Below are 12777 nucleotides of genomic sequence, written 5' to 3' on the forward strand. Positions count from 1 at the left end.
GTGCTCTGATCGACTAGAAACACCTTTTCTCATCTGCTGCTCAGAACTGTTCTGCACAGAAAGCGTCAAATTCTGAACATTTTCTTAATGGCTGGTTATCCTGAGTTAATCCTGCTTCACTGCCACACACACTTTCCCTGTATGGCAGTGGCCTAGTCAGTACTTGATGACTTTCACATTTTCATCCCAGCTGTCCAGATTTCACAGCTTTGTTTAAAGAATGCAATCGTATGAACTCCACATATGTTTAGCCTACAGTACAAATGGGTCATAGAGATGTACTCAACAAAGGGAGCATATTTAAAAACAGCTTATGTTGTTTATTGGTTTCAATGACATGTGTTGACCTTCTGCTAATTCTCTCCTTTCCCAAAGCTACATGAGAGCAGCTATGACGCAGGGAAGGCCCTACAGCGACTGGTGAAGAAGCCTGTTCCCAAGCTGATTGAAAAGTGCTGGTCTGAGGACGAAGTGGTAAGAGAAGAGTTAATTTTGCTCTTTAAACTGACACAGTGGGAGCAGTATTGCTGGCAGTTTGTAGTCCACTGAAAAGCACTCAATGGTTGAAGTCCTTCAGAACAGGGCAGCTGCATCCTGTTTATGGCCTGCAGAATAAATCTTCACCGTGAAAGAGAGAAAAGGGTTGGGGAGGGGGCATTGCAGGAAAGGCGTTCTAGGCACTCTGAGTCTGGGCCTGCTGTGTTTGCTTATGTTACAGTTGGGACCACTACCACCCCCTTCTTTTTGTTCCAGCTGTTGAAAATAAATACTGTTTTTAACCTTTGATTTCAACTCAGTTTATTTCAATTTCCTTTTGTATCTTTGCACTGCTCTGGATTCTGATTGCACGACAACTTCTCTTAAAGGTTGTTATCAGATGGGAAGTAAGCTGTTTTGAAAAGGGTAATAATGATTTCTGAGTCATTTGAAGCTTTCATTTTGTAGAAAGTCATTTCCAGTTCTTTGTTTTTAATAGTTTTGTGATGCATTTTTTGAATCCACACCCAGTGTTACTGACTCATACCATTTATGAGACAGGCTCATAATGCCCTTAATCATCCCTCACTCACTCCTGCTGCTTCCGAAATCATAAGTTGGAGCATCTTGTAAAGGGGGGGGGTTGTTCACGAACTGGAAAGTACCTTAAAATCATCTTTAATAATTGGGACATGGCATGAGGCTCCCTTAGATGTACATGTTGTTTAAGATCAGTCTGTTCCTAGTCAACATGTGTCCTTGCTTAAGGTTGGGATGAAATAAGGCATGAGTTTGAAACACTTTTTGCTTGTTGCTAGTTGAAATTTACCCTTGTGATTTGAATTTAGCTGGAGTCATTTTAAATAATATCAGAAATGCTGTTAATTGAAGCAGTCTTAATCTTGAATCGTTTGATTAAGTGATTCATTATTGGGAATGTACGTGCATGCTAGCAGGTTCAAGTGTAGCCAAATTTTTCATTCACGCATGCATGCAGGTCTCATCATAAGAGCCTGAGATCAACCTATTTAAATGCTGTCTTTTAGATAATGGCTATCGACTTTGTCAGTACTGTCAATTATTCTTCCATTCTCTTCAGGCCCAATGTAGAGAAAAGTGGCTAACATTAATGCTGCCAGTAAACCCATTAAAGAGGATCAATTACTTTGCTTTGTTATTTATTGATTGAAAGCTGGGTGTTTGAGTGTGCGGTAAACAGTATTTTTAATGTTTACATTGTGAAGTTTGTGTGGCGTGTAACAGTCTGTCTCAGATGAATAATAGAAGGGCTGAATAAATAGTGTATGAGAGGTGGCCCGATTACATGTCTCTTGGTCCTTGCACAACCACCCCCCCCCCTTCTTTTTTTTTTTTTTTTTTTCTCTTTAAATGCGTGTGCGGATACATGCTGCTAGAGGGGTTTGAAGGCAGGACGCTGGAGCCATGTCTCTTCCCCCCTTCCTCTGTTCTGTCTGTGAGGCAGCCAGGCCACTGCCGCAAAGCCAAGGACACCACTCCCACTGATCTGATTTCAAGTTGTGCCTTTGCAGCTTTGCAGCCTGGAGGGACAGGTGTAAATGTACCCCTGACCTTGGCGCTCATACCAGCTCTGCCTGCTGCTCCTCATTTATTTATCATCATCCCCTGCTTTCTCTTCTCTCTCTCTCTACTCACTCTAGTGCTCTCTCTCTCTCTCCGTCTCTCTCTGCTAGCTCAGCCTTCAGGACCAGGGCCTCATTATTCCTGCTCTTTTTCCACCGGTCCTTTTTGAAATGTGAATAAAAGTGACAGTGACTGCCTCTGAAATGACAGAATCATCCCCTCTTCAGGGTCACTTGTCACCCCTCTCTATCTTCACCGCTCCACCCCCCCCCTCAATAGTTCTCTCCTGCTCCACCGCCTGCAGCTGTTAACATGGAGAGAAAAAGTGAGCTGTGGCCATTTCTTTAAGCTCTAATTATTTTCCTTGTAACCGCTGAGCTGGTTTATGGTTTATGTCCTGCTGAAAGAAGGGTTGAGTACGGCATAAATTGTGTAGTGATACCTAATATAGGGCCATTTTTCATATGGGTTTGATGAAGTATGTGAACATTTTTAAAACATCCAAACAAACCTTGTCAAGTTCATTATTTTTGTGATGTCACTTTAACAAATTCAATATGAAAGCTATATTCACCAATGCAGCCAACCACAGCTTAGTTCCACCCATTCCGGTTGAAACTGTAAAGAGTGTTTCAATCTAAACTCCTATTTGAGCAGGGCACGGTTCAGGGCAGACAGTCACAGTTAAGGCCATATATGTGTTTTAAATATAACCCAGGCTTTAAATTATGAAGTATGGCTGGATTATCGTTATTCCACACAAATATCAGTGGGAGGAAATAAAATACAATATAGATATATTAAGTGAACATATAAATTAAAGCAATTGTGATTGAAATTCAGACATTCTCTGGCTCTTTTGTAGTTTTATGGTAACTGTTGCATGGGGGGAAATAAATAAATAAACATAATGAAATAACCTATTAATTTAGTATGAAAATGGCAAGTGAGGTGAGTTCCATCAAGAAAAATGTGTTGCATGAATTTGTTCTGTTCTTGGGGATAATGCTGTATCCAAAAGTAATTGTTTGTTGGTTTTGATGATTTAAAGATTTTAATGTTAGATATTATTTAATTTGTAGGGTGGTATTTTTTAAAATAAAATGACAGTTGTCTGAATCATTTCCTTTCTTAGTGTAGGACTTATTTCTTGCAGTGCTTGCACAGTTACATGGCTTCATTCAAGCTTATTATTTCTCCGAACTAACATAGTGGAATTTTCCAGAAGAAGCACTGGAGCTTTTGTGGTGAAGCTACAGGCCCGCCATTTTGCGCTCAGTCTGATATATGAGCAGAGTGAGGGCTCCTATCTGCTTCGCAGCCCTGCTGTGTATTATCACAGGGCTTGTCACACAGTGATGAATGATGGCGTGAAGCCTCAGATAGCTTGAGTGCCCTGTGAGGCAGCAGAAAGCCAGAGCAGCACCAGCAGCACGGCGGCCCTCCAGTGGCCAGAGCAAGGGCCTGCAAGTCCTACCCACCCAATCCAAAATCTGCTCCATGGGGTGGAAAAAAACACATTTCGAAAGTTTCAGTATAATAAGAGGGGGCAGTAGAGCTTGTGTATCGTTTTTGAATATGTGCTAGAATAAGTGAAAACTCAGAACACCTTCCTGTAAATGTCCAAGGGCCCACTCGCCCTGAAGTTAATGTACTGTTTTATTAACATACAGTTTGTTGGCTACCTCAAAGCAGAGCTTTGTGTGCGGTGTGTAATCGCTAGTCTTGAGTGCCAGATTTAGAGAGTTTTTAATAGCAGTTTGAGTTTAGCAGGCAGGAAAGGGCGTGCTACAGAGTTTCCTGTCACCTTTGCTTTTATGGAGCACGCAGAGGAAACTGGTTTTGCTGAGTTGTTGCATATTTATAGCCTGAACTGTAAAACTGGGCTCCTTGTCAGTTTGAGTTAAAGTATTCCCTGAATATACTCTCATTAATTTGAATGTTTGAGTAGGCTTGGTGATTGCTTGTTTTTTTCTGTTGTGGTTTTCATATGATATAAGGTTCAAGAAGACAGGATGTGGGCAGTCTTACATTTGCTGTTGCGGTTGTTTTGTGTGTCATTGTTGCTCGTCACTGCTTTCGCCTCAGTTTGTGTTTGTGCGATATTGTCAGTGACTAAATTTATGCTCCAGTCTTTCCTCCACAGTGTAGTAGGTCAGCATTAGCAAAAGGTCAAGTAGACTGATTTCACAAGCCTGCTGTGAATATATGCCTCCATTAGACAAAGCTGAGTAAAGCGGAAAGCCTGACACTTACACAAGCGTGTCTTTGAAGGCTTGTTTGTTACAGACACTGTGTGCTAAGCTTCTCTGTGTGAAATCACCTTTTTTTGTAAAGTATTGTATGATCTTAACCAGTTTTTCAGCTTCCAGCAATTATTGTTTAAGCAGGAAGTATGCTCAAATCACAATAGTCTTTTCAGTTGTGCATTCCATGGTCTTTTTTTTTCCCCTTTCTTTCTTTCCCCACCACCTCCCTTGTAGTGTACTGTTGAGTAGGGAGAGAATGAAAGGGAGTGTGAAGCAGAAAGCAAGGAAGAGAGCCAGGTCTCTGGAACAATTTCTGACAGAAAGAAGCCTGTTGTTTCAGCAGTGTGCGCGCCTGGCGATTTGGTAACCCTCTCTCCCTTCTTCCCCTCCTCCTCCCTCCAGCACTCCCCCCTTTTCAACCCCGCCTCCCCTCTGCCCGGTCGCCTAGCAACTCAGGGCTGGAGCAATCGTGGCAGGGCCAGAACGATTCAGGGAGCAGATTGGTGGATGATTTATTAGCTGAGCTAGGAGAGCAGCGAGCCCAGGCAGCTGAAATGGAGCCTTAAAGTGGAGCCGACATGCAGTGTGCAGAGTACAAGAGGGGGAGGCAGAAAAGAGAGAATGATAGAGCGAGCGGAGCACGTAGCCTCCCGCCTGTAGCGCAGACAGACGAGCAGTGTAAATATTACAGTAGGGGAAACATAATTAGGATGACACAATCAGGGCAGTAACACGTGCAGCTCTGGCAGGTGTAATTGATTTTTGGCCCACTGGTCAGGATCCCAGACCCTAGATAATGACAGCAAGCTCCGATCCCTCCCCTGTGCTGATGTGTGTTAATGTGTTAAACAACATTCTGAGGGATGGACCTGTGACCCAGAGCATACTGCCTTAGGCCCTCATTACCAGATGAGAGCATCAGATCCACACTCCTAGATAAGCAGTTTGTTTTCTGATTGGTTCAAGTGGTGATCAGATAAACATGACCACTTTAGTAGTGCGTTACCGCCAAATATTTTAGCAGAAAATATATAGAATACCTGCTGACTGTTTAGTTGGTTTGTTTATCTGGTCTGTGCATATGTATCTGATATGGACTTTAGACTTTGGTTCAAAATTATTTAAAAAAAAAAAAAAAAAGAATGATGATAAATTTATTCAGAATCGTTGGTCCTGTATACTGCACCACCTACTGGTTAATCCGTCGTGCTTCCAGCCACATGAAAGTGCATGAAATGTTTAGATTCAGTGTGCTTTCTTTGTAGTTGGGTCAGATCTTGGTGATCTGTTCTTTCTCGTATAAATGGCCAAGCAAGAAAAAGGCTAAATTATAGTGCTTGTATTTTTTATTTGGTGGATTAGGATTTCCATTATCTTCAAGAGATGCAATTTGCTGTAAGTTTTAAGAGAACTTTGAAGAGAGAATCTTGTAAAGAGTGCCATTTGGAACAAGAAACGCTCCCTCCAGTCTCTGCCACAGATTGTTCTTTAAAAGCCATGTGTAAACACTTCCCTGGTTACATAACCAGCATAGTCTGCATTCACAGACGGACAGAGCGACTCCATGTCTGGTTTTACTTGTAGCATGTCTCCTTCAACCCATGGCAAAGACTTTTCTCCTCGCACAGTTCACAGCCTTCCTCCCTACCCGTGCGCTCAGTATGGAGACATGTGCCTTAAATGCTCTAATGAAACTATGCGTTCAGTGTATAGGGAGGAACAGATTGGTTGATGCACTAATGAGAAGGTAGACTTTGAGGTTTGGTGTAACTGTGTGGGTTTAATATACGCACGGAAACTCATGTAAAGGCAGCACAGGCAGACTGAGTGTGTTCATGCTTGAATGAAAGGGGTGCCACAAGCCACCATGCAGCGCAGGACTCCACTCCAGGTTTTGCATGCTGCCGCGGACCAGAGGCTCTCTAGCAGAAAGATCACATGTAAAGCCTTCCCCTTTGTAGTGGAGGAGCAGAGAGTGACAAGCTATTTCTTGCTTGTAAAAAAGCGTCGCACCTTTGGAGACTTTGTGGATTTGCACCTCAGATTTTCCTCTACCTGCGAGTGGACGTAGTGTTTTGGACTGTATTCGGAGTGGACTTCTCTTGCTTTTTGGTGGAGTTACTTGGTGGAAGCTGTTGGCTGAGATTACTGTGGAGCGGGGCTCGCTTCTGGAACAAGAAAGTAAATCTGCTGCTTGTCTGGTTCGTTGGTTATGAATGTTTTCTGCCTTCGCTTTTTATGGCTCACAGTCTGGGGCACTTAAAGAAATAGAAACGGGTTTAAACCACTGTGAATATTATTTTGTGTTTCTCCAGTCTGTGTAAATGCGTTGACTGCATTTGATTAGAGCTCTGATTTAGTTCTCTTTTTAAAAGTTATTTTAGATCAAGTTGACATTTCATTAGGATGTTTGTAAAGACGAATTCTTGCCTGCAAAGATGTACACGTGAAGCTCTAGTTAGGTTCCCTAGTACTGATTTTTTTTAAGCAAACATGTTTGTAATTCTCGCACTTTTCACAGGAATTAAGCTCCTGTTTGAAGTTTAAGCATGGGAAATGCTAGTTCAGAAGAGGCATGTTGTGATTCTCTGTAACTTATTGAAGTTCTGTCTCTGCTTTGAACTTCAGCTTCATGTAACTTCACTATGCAGATTGTGCAGTTGAACTCAGTTATAGATGAAACTGCCTTCATCTTTGCACTTTATTTTGGATTAACCTTATCTCCGGCTACTGATTTTGTTGCGTTTTCTGCCAGTAATGCTGACGTTCTTAGCACTCAAACAAGAGACAGATACCTAGATAGCATTACAAGAGATTTCCAGATAGCATTACAATATGATGTATCTTAATGTTTTTTCTCTGTTTTTTTTTTTTTTTTTTTTAATAAACAGAAACGGTTCATAAAAGGGCTGAGGCAATACGGCAAGAACTTCTTCAGGATTCGGAAAGAGCTGCTACCAAACAAGGAAACGGTAGGTCATTTTCTTTCCGTTGTGTTGTTTTTTTTCCTCTCAATCCTGGACACGGTCTTTTTCCTAGGTATATCTATAGAATAAAGACTGTGAAAATACATCTTAGCATTTTCCGTGCTGAACCCAGTGCCGTTATAGAACAGATAGACACAAGTAGCACACAGATGGACATGGTGCATGGATATTAGATTTAACAGTAAGCATATTAGGCTCTTGGATCGGTTCCCGAAGACACTGAACACGCTGTGTTTTAAACCAAAACAGAGCAGATTATTTATGCAGTGCTGTTGAAGGAAGTGCTCTCTGTTTCTGTGCCTCATAACTGACACAACATTTAGCATTAAACATGTTAAAGAATTCTACTTCAATACTTTGCTCCTTTTTTCCCCAGAAAATTTCCCTCCACAGATTCTGTAACTTAGATTAACATACTGAGCCCTGGGAAAAATTATTATTATTTACATAACAATAATGAATATTTTTGTCAGTCTCAATTATTTCAGTGTTATTCTATTCTTATTTTTTTATTTTTTTATTTAAAATATAATTAATTCTTCTTAAATGCTCTCCACAGTCAATATTTATTTGCTTTGTTGAGCTAGAACTTTTTCTCCTATATTTTATTGTACATTTACCTCACTCATGCCATGGCAAAATGTGATTGAAAATGTGAAACACAACGCACACACGGTTTTTAATTAAGCTGCGATTAAAGTGAATGTAGACATCGTTTAATCAGAGGATTGTGTCAGTGTGTCTGAACTGACAACACAAAACCAGCATTAACCTTGCTTTTGTATATAATATCATATTGTTGACATATCTTAGAAAGGCAGCTTATAAAGCATGTAATTACATACACTCAGCAAAATAAATAATAAAAAAAAATTACAATGTTATCATACATTGAGATCTCAAAATTAGCACATGTACAGTATAATCTGCTTTTTAGATCACTCCCAGTAGCTACTGATACACACTAAATGGCATGCACTGTTTGAGCAACTGGTTTTCATGTGGGGTATTAAAATAATAATAATAATACAGTTTTATTAACTGTGATGCCTGTGTCATAGTTGAAGAGAAAATCATTTTGGCTGTGACTTAAACTGTGTTTGTCATTTAAAGGTCAGCCTGTTTGCATTGTCGGGTCTTGTTGGATCTATAGTAACACAAGCAATGACTAAAAGCTTGTTTATAAAATGCATCTTAGTTTATTGATTTAGAAAAAATTAACCAAAAAAGAAATTCCTGGGAACAAAATGAGGCAGAACCGATACTCGTCCCATGCTTTAACGTTTGTTAGCTTGTGCAGTCAATCTGAGGGTCACTGTATTACATTAAGTCATAATTAAATTAATGTACATGTGTTAATCATCAGTGAGCAGCTGTCTAACCCCTTACTGAAGTTGCTGGGTCAAATTCAGAACAAATAAAGATTAACCAACAGAGTGTTTACACAATGAAATATGTTTGACTAGAGTAGCAGTTCACCTTCATGATCAAATTCATTATTCATTAGTCCTGTGTTTACTTATTTCATGTGGCAGAGAAAGAAAATGTCCAGTGACTAAAAACACTGATAATCCTACAGTTAGTTTTTATCAGAAAGTCATTAAGCAAATATGTGTGGTGGACGTTACTGGTTCAGCTGCACAAATAAAACGTATACATGAAGTTGTTGTCAGGGCAGCGATGTGTTTAATTAAGATCTACTGAAACACATATATTAAAGGCTTATATTTATTTTATTAGATGTAAAAATGTATAATATTGACACTACAACTTCTTGTTAAACCAAAACTGGGAGGTGGGGAATAACGAGTGTGAACTAGCTAGTCATAATAAGAGGTAAGAAAGAATAATGGAGCGTGAGAGAGAGAAAGATGGAGAGACAGCAGTATTATTGAAGTTGGGGGTCATGGGGTTAGTTCAATATAGACACTGAGGAAAAAGCCCATGTTCTCTTGCAACTAAAAAGCCCTTCTTTGCTTAAGCTCAAACTTGCTTTAGTGCTGAAAGCCAGTGCTCTGTACGAGTGCCAGTCAATACCCTGAGGAAAGCTTGATTTATTTTCTCAACAGAGTTTCTCTGTCTCCTTCACTTGCTTTTTCTTTACTCTCCCTCCTCTTGCTAGTCTATGATTCATGTACAAATCTTCAAATACAAGATTTCTAAGTTCCATACCAAATCCTTCTTTCCCAGTATTTTGCATTTGATGGCTTTGGAAAAGATGGCTTGTGTCTGCATTGTCTCCTATGGCTGTTGTGGCAACTTAGCGAGGAGTTTATTAAAGTCTTGGGCCTACTGCCAAGGCTGTAGAGGGCGATGCATTACAGTTTGTCTGTCTGCCTCTCCCCTCAGTTCTTATTAGCTGGGTTTCTCATAAACAACCAGTGCCAAGGGTAAGCACCCACCGCTGTGCAAACACACTAGGCCTGACTAGCTCTCAGGAATGCTTTATATGAAGGCAAATAAAAGGGGAAGCTGGGGAAGTGGGTGTGTCGCCTGACCGTCTCTGCTCTTTTCACTGCCACCATTTCCTCCACTTGAAAGACGGTGTCATGGAATAATTTGTGTACTGGCAGTAGAAATGTTCCTAACTCTCCCCAGCATGCTTAGTTTAGAATACAGATAGCAGATTATTCAGTTTGCTTCTGTTTATTCCATCATCTGAGGCCTTTTAGGGAGTACATTCTTCCTCAGTTACTGCATTACTCAACTTTCATTCAGTTTTTATTGATTCAGCTCTGGGCAATATTACCACGCATCAGCTTTTGATTAGGAATGACAAAAGAGTGGCATGTTATATTTATTGAGTGACTTTTTAAAGTCTCTCACTGTATACTGGCGAAACTTTTGACTGTACATTAAAGTTAAAATCACCAGCATATATTCCCTGTTAGTTCAAACGCTGAGAACAGGAACATTGTTCATGGTGAAAATCTGAAGTAGATGCTTTTTAATGATTTAGTGCTTTTTTTTCCTGCAGTCGCCCACTTGAACCTCCTCGAGCAGGAGCCCAGTTTTTGATTGTGCTTCTATACCTGCTGTTAAGGAGAAAGAGTGCAGCCTAATTGGTTCAGTCATATCCAAGGTTGTTAAGCTACACCTGCAGGAGGACAGAAAGTAAGGCGGCACGAAGCTTTGCAGGCAGGAATTTTTTTATATTTTTTGGGTCCTGGTTCAGAAAAGCAGACATGGCATAGAGCAGTAGAACCAGCTGCGTGTCAGTGTGGGTGCTGGTGTTTCAAGCAGGTGAGGATGCAGAGCATCCAGTAGCACGAGCAGGCAGCTCTTGCCCTTAGGCTGTGTAATTTTCACCCTGGCCAAGATGATAGAAGTGTTTTTTGCTCAACCTTGTAGCAGATGTTTGCCCTGGTGTGATCTGTACAGACGTCAGATCAAATTCATTGTTGTCTTTTCACCCCTGCAGCAAGGACCCTGAAAGAGCGTGTGTGATTACGAGTACTTGTGTTTGGGCACTAATTAAAATGGCTGAAACTGAAAGCCTGCTCAGTTTGAAGCAGCTGTATCCGTCATGACAGAATAGTTTGCTTGTTTTGGCAAATAATGATGTTATGGAGAAGAAAAAAAAGAAAATGTCTCTCTTGCATCCCCCACGCCTGTCTACTGAGACTTTTAAGTGGAATATGTGATATACATCACTGTCATTCCCCCTTTTTTGAGGCTTTGAGTCTTGACTTTGTCTTGGAGTTTTTTTTTGTTTTTTTGTTTTAAATAAGATTTTGTGAAAAAAGCTGTGGGTTGTTCAAGGTGATCTTTGGGATTAGAGTGATCAACCCCCAGTGAAAAGTCATACTGTGGCTGTATATTTGCCTCTACTGGCAAAACCGCTTACAGCAGGGAAACACAACTGCTGATTCTTGTGCTTGTGCATCTTTGACCTGTGAAAGCAGAGCTTATTCATTCTTTTCCAACAGAAACCGGCAGCACAGCAGGGATTCTGTCTATTTAACATCCTTTCACTCCCAGCTCTACTGGCCAAGGCCATTGTAAGCACTCATTTTTCTCTTGCCTTTGCTTGGTTTAACCACAAAGGTGGGTGTCCATATTTCAGTGGAACCCCTTTTCACAGTATGGTACTGAGTTTTGCTTTATCGACCTTGTGGCAAGGTTATAGTAATATATGCCCTGTCTAGAGATGTGTACTCCCAGTATAGTTGTGTTTCACAACTTTTTATAAACAGTTCCACACAGGCACCAGTATTTGTTTTTTCCTCATGTGCACAGTGTGTGAATATATTATAGAATTAGGTCTATATTGGCCTAAAAAACAGCTAAATATAAGTTGATGGCTTGGTTTGCTCTCAAGCTGAAAATTTGAATCTGAAATGTCTCACAACAGAGACCAATAGGTGCTTTTGAGTGGCTTTAGATTTTTTTTTTGTCCATGCCTGAAAACAAGACGTTCTGTTGAAACATTTTCTATCAGGTTGCCTTTTATAGACATGAAGGTAGCTATATTTGACCCAGAATGTTTAGTTTGGTATGGCAGTTTTTATTGCAGTGTAGAAGTGCAAGTCAGATTTCTTTCTGGCTTATTCTGCAATCAAGGCTAGAATTACATTCCAGCCGCTACCCCTCCCTCTCCTAACGTTCTTTTGCATGGGCACACTTTGCCCTGCACAGAAGGGACAGGAAGGCACAGTTCAGACTCAACTTAATGGATGTTTACATCTGCAGATCAACTGCTTGCACCCAGTGACCACATGTTCTTATAACCTCAAGCACATTTGGCTTAACTAAGCGTACGCTCTGGAGACATTTTCTCTGTGCAAGGTTGATTGTCCATTGTTATCTTCCATTTTCTCTTTCTCACTCCCTTTGGTGCTCTCCCCCTCACTGCCCTCCCCTTACATTCTCTCCTGCTCTCCTTGCCTTGCGTTTGCCAGCTACAGCCTTAACCGTTTGGCGCCCTGTCAAAGCAGGGGCCTTTTGTGGCTTCATCACAAATCTGCCAGGAAAAACAGAAACCATCTGTTCAAGCCTGGGCCTGAGCACGGATGAGTGTATAAATACAGGAGTTTAGCCTTCACGCCTGTACTGCGCACACGCAGACTCACACACACATGTGACTAGAGTGTCCAGCAAATGCCCCAATTCCCCCTAACTATCCACCGGAGTGGTTTCTAAATCACAATAAACTGGATGATCTGTTGGAAATTGCGATTCACATATAAACGCACAGCCATGCACTCTCTCTTTCACTCTCACTCTCACACACACACACACACACACGGCTGCGCATCAACACTTTCTTGAGGCAAAAACAGGATTGAAAAAAATCTTAGTGCAGTGATACTAGGTAAGCCCCTTCCTTGTCAGATAATCCACCCCCCAGAAATATCCTGCAGATGGAAGCATTCTGAAAAGTCCTATAATTCCAAGCTTATGTTGTCAGTATCTCTTGCTCACCAGCATATACACATTCTTAAACCTCCAAACACTGCATG

At 41.0% G+C, this 12777-nt stretch overlaps 1 protein-coding gene across 6 annotated transcripts in view; it reads left to right on the forward strand.

Moving 5' to 3' along the window:
* rerea (arginine-glutamic acid dipeptide (RE) repeats a) overlaps positions 1–12777 on the forward strand; it is a 169604-nt gene that overhangs the window by 144381 nt on the left and 12446 nt on the right. For all 6 annotated transcript variants that reach the window (XM_066670691.1, XM_066670692.1, XM_066670689.1 and 3 more), the window contains 2 exons: positions 376–474; positions 7220–7300. In XM_066670691.1, the coding sequence (XP_066526788.1) occupies positions 376–474; positions 7220–7300 (180 nt within the window). The remainder of the gene's footprint in view (positions 1–375; positions 475–7219; positions 7301–12777) is intronic.

The sequence above is a fragment of the Hoplias malabaricus genome, chromosome 5 (assembly GCF_029633855.1).
Source record: "Hoplias malabaricus isolate fHopMal1 chromosome 5, fHopMal1.hap1, whole genome shotgun sequence".
In the NCBI taxonomy this organism is placed as follows: Eukaryota; Metazoa; Chordata; class Actinopteri; order Characiformes; family Erythrinidae; genus Hoplias; species Hoplias malabaricus.